Source organism: Odontomachus brunneus, unplaced genomic scaffold, assembly GCF_010583005.1.
Source record: "Odontomachus brunneus isolate Ranch 3 - 2012 unplaced genomic scaffold, Obru_v1 Obru_scaffold_232, whole genome shotgun sequence".
In the NCBI taxonomy this organism is placed as follows: Eukaryota; Metazoa; Arthropoda; class Insecta; order Hymenoptera; family Formicidae; genus Odontomachus; species Odontomachus brunneus.
The window spans coordinates 410,647-415,004 of record NW_022639682.1 but is presented as its reverse complement, the minus strand read 5'-3'; the positions used below and the strand labels follow the sequence as shown (position 1 = coordinate 415,004).

At 39.7% G+C, this 4,358-nt stretch overlaps 1 protein-coding gene across 1 annotated transcript in view; it reads left to right on the top strand.

The window, feature by feature from the left end:
* The window catches only part of LOC116852519, a 1,432-nt gene extending 410 nt beyond the window's left edge, over positions 1–1,022 (top strand). Inside the window, exons 2-3 of the mRNA XM_032832973.1 lie at positions 52–599; positions 959–1,022. Coding sequence (XP_032688864.1) covers positions 52–599; positions 959–962 — 552 coding nt within the window. The 3' untranslated portion in view covers positions 963–1,022. The remainder of the gene's footprint in view (positions 1–51; positions 600–958) is intronic.
* Positions 1,023–4,358: the final 3,336 nt, after the last annotated feature.

The following is a 4,358-nucleotide window of genomic DNA, read 5'->3' as shown; positions in this document are numbered from 1 at the left end:
GATGACATGAAAAAAGCGATATGGGCAACATTCTACCATTACGGCTCAACAGACAGCAAGCCTGAACATCATTTTTGTCCCGAAGGCCCGGAATCGTGGTGCAAGTGGCAACAAGCGAAAGCTAAAGGAGAACTGAGGAATTTCCGTCACGATTATTCAGCATTGCCAAAAACGGTGTTAGATCCCATCAAACCAATTTACGAAGATCTCAGCAATGACAAATTGTTGAAACGCTGTGTTGGCGGATACACACAAAACAGCAATGAGAGCTTCAACCAACTTATTTGGAAGATAGCTCCAAAAACGATGCACAGCGGGGCCAAAATTGTTAACATTGCTGCATTTCTTGCAACATGCACGTTCAACAATGGTGTCACGTCATTGTTAGAAATTATGAACGTATTAGGAATATCAGTCGGATCGGGCGCGCACTTGTACGCTGCGCAAGAAGACGAAACTCGCATAGCGAAAGCCGAGCTGCAAGCGCAAGAACAGACTAAAGAAGGTCGAATACGGCGCCGACAACAAAATTTAGAAAATATGAACATTCCGTCGACCGTAGAAGACTTACACTATGGGCCTGGTATCGATGATTCCATGTAAGTTGACAAATTTAATGATTTATTCATTCCCAAATTTTCAAACGCGTTTTTCTCAAAACCACGTTTTTCAAATCGGTACCCAAAATTTCTCGAAAACCAATGAACCGATTGCCTTGAATTTTTTTGTGGTTATTCTATACATCATTATCTAGTACATTATCTTGTCATGGGATTTTTTTTTTGTTGCTTAGTTTTTGTTTTATAGGCAAAATAATAACTAATTTTTGGTCGAAAAATCGCTATGTTATGTTCAAACGTCCGCCATTTTGTCATAAATCGATATTTTCAAAATCGGCTATGACAAGTACTAGATTATAGTATCTAATTTAATAATCTTTTTGGTTTTTTTGTTTCAGATGATTTTTGAAGAAACGCCAGTGGGTACCGTTTACCCGGATTTTTTTACGGCGCTCCAAAGATTATACCACAACCTCGTCAATTTTTGATTTTTTTTAATAAAAAAAATTGGACATATTCCTGAATGTGTATACTTTTAGATAGAAAAACCCCCAATCCGAAATTTCAAATAGTTTTCCTTAAAAAAATTCACAAAGATGACCTTTTTTTCCGGCTCCTAGGTGTATATCTCCCCTTAAGCAACAGATCTAGACCAGATATTACTTATGCAATGAGTTACCTATCACAATTCAATACCCATCCCGAGAAGCGTCACTTAATAATGGAAAAGAGTCTTACGTTATTTATCAGGTACTTTAAATTATAAGCTTCGTTATAACCGAGAACAAGGTAAACTCAATGGTAGTAGTGATGCGAGTTGGGGGAATGCAGTCAAAATGAAATCTTTCTCAGGTGGGGTAATTCAACTGGGCAAGTCACTTATAATGTGGAACTGTCATAAACAAAAATGCGTAGCGGACTCCACGTGTGAAGCAGAACTATTTGCGATTAATGATGTAACTAAAAATGTAAAATGGCTAATTGGTTTATTATCCGAGCTTAGCTTTGAAATTTTTTACAAGCTACCTGTGTACATAGCAACTGATAGTCAATCAGCTATTGATGTGTTAAAAGATGCAAAATCGTCACGTAGTCATGTTTTGTTAAAAATTCAGTTCGTCAAAGATGAAGTTGCTAAGGGACATATTAATGTATCGTATATTAATTCAGACTTAATGAAAGCGGATTTTCTTACCAAAGCTGTGACCAAAGAAAAATTGGTGTGGAGTTGTGAGGAAGTAAATCTATATTAATTATAGCGTGAAACAAAATTTTGTGTTTTATATATCTGTTTGTAAAAATTACATAACTCTACGCAGGTGGGGAGATGTAGGGATTTGCGTATTCATTATGGTTAATTTTAGTTTTAGTATTATACTACTGCGTTTAGTTTCTTTTATGTTATATGTACTGCGCGTTGATAAAAGTTGGTTAGCCTGGTTTCTATACATATATAAGATGGCTAGTCTAGTCTAGTCAGCGCCGGCTCTATGGCTGTACAAGGAGAGGAGGCTCTCTCTCTGGTGTAAGACAGAGTTCAGTTATAAAGTAGTAAAGCCTTCAACTACCAGGATTCCTGATTTCTTCATTGTAAAAATCCTAACACTAATGACCCGTTTCCCTGCAATACCTGCACTGATTTGATAGGCCTAAAATTGATTAGTTTCCACGACAGTCCTTGGCCTTATGTCCGGTTTTATTACATAGTTGGCATATGGTTGAATTGTTACTGGCCAGCGAACCTTGATTGTCCAATTGCCTCGCGCGGCATTGAGAAGCGACGTGTCCTGGGCGTTCACACTATTGACACGCCTCAGCGATATTACTAATTAAAGTATTCCTATTTGTGTTAATGAAACAATTCTTAGCGTTATGACTCGTTTTATTATATAATTGACAGTGAACAGCATTAGTAGTAACTGAGTGATTTCGACAATCTCTAGCGGTATGACCGGATTTCTGGCAATTCTGGCAAATCATTTAATTGGTTACGGGGAAATTGGCAGTTTTTAGCAAGATGACCGGGTTTTTGACAATTATAGCAAGTAACATTAGGCTGGTTGTGAGTTGATCGACAGGTTTGAGTAGCATGACCGGATTTCGAGCAAATTTGACACGAGATTACATTACTTTGCACAAGTTTTACGGACGCAACACTAGCGCGGTCTCTCGATCTGCATTTGTTCGCGCTGTGGCCCCGTTTTTTACAGAGTTGACAAGTTAGAATTTCGTGACCCAAGTTGGAGTTTCGCAATAATTGACAATTATCCGCGGCGTGACCAGAAGTTTTACATATCTGGCAGGTTTGTAAATTAGCGACGACGAGTGGATTTGTGTACCACGCAATTCGTTAATCGCACGTAATTCCCTTTCTATTCTCAATGCTTCGTTTACCGTGCCCGTTACGTCTAGATTTCGGGAGATTCTTTGTTCCATCTCCGGGACTAATTCTCTGATAAAACTATTGCACAGTTCCTTTTCTAGTGATGCTCTGACTAATTCACCCATGGGTCCGCTAACGATGGCACGATAGGCTTCTAGGATGCGTTTCCCGATTGCTTTTACACGATTGGCGTAGGGTATTATTTGTTCGCCTGCTAGTTGATATACGCGCCCTAAGTCTGCTTGTAGTTCGTAAAGACTTTTGGTGGGTCCGAAAATGCTTTTTAAATATGATGTTAACTGGTTAATTTGCGTAAAATCCTGATCTTGTACCGAACGTCGAGCTTTACCGGTTAATCGAGTATGGATGATTTTGGTTAAATAAATTTCGCTGTCAGGTGGCAGCATGGATTTCGCTAATTCGCATCCCTCTATAAAATATTCTAACGATATATTTAGGCCTTCAAAGAATGGAACGGCCTCCACAGCGTAACGCAAGGTGCCGGAAAAATTATTAGTGGTCATGTTTCTACAGATAACAGGTTCAACGTCGGTTCCCTTTGTTATCGCGTTTGAGTCTACGCCGAGATTTCTGGTAGTTTCTTTATCGGTCGTCTCTATAGTACTTTCGGTAGCTAGGAATGAGTATACAGATTTATCGAATGATACGTATTGTGTCACGTCGCCACAAGAATTATTTTCTCAAGTCTAGATTTTCTTCAAAGGATTCCTCTTCTATGGTAGCGGGAGGAGGATTAATTCCCAGTGGTGAGGCATTTGCCCGAAGGAGACAGTGGACTATCACTCAAGATTTTCTTTATAACAGGTGTTGGGACGTCAGGTGGAAGTGCTGTAGGTGATAAGGGTGTGGTGGAAACAGGTTGATCGCGAGGTACGAATGATATAGAGGTGTATGAGGGTTGTTGTAAGTGTGTTTAGCGAGATCGACGAAGCGATGCGGGAGTTGTTGCTTAGTGATAAGTTTTTTCTATCTCGGCTTTGTCGGAAGTAGATTGTGTATTCATGCTCTTATTATGATTATCGCTTTATTCATCCCGGACGAGCCCCCAAAAATTTGGCTATATGTTACGTCCTGTAGGAGAACGCAACATAGAGAAAGCCTCACCTGTACTTATAGGTCGAAGAGCTAGTCAACGACCAGAAGGGTAACTTTACTAGCGCGACGACGTACGGCGAGTGGTCCGAATTTGAGTAAGAAAACTGAATCTCTTTACTCGGGACTGGACCTTGAGCGATAACAGGAGAGGACGGGTAAACAAAGAAATTAATGTTTCTTAACAAAAGGAATATTTAATTTATTTATAGTTACAATGTGCTGATGTGTGTGTGTGTGTGTGTGTGTGTGTGTGTGTGTGTGTGTGTGTGTGTGTGTGTGTGTGTGTGTGTGTGTGTGTG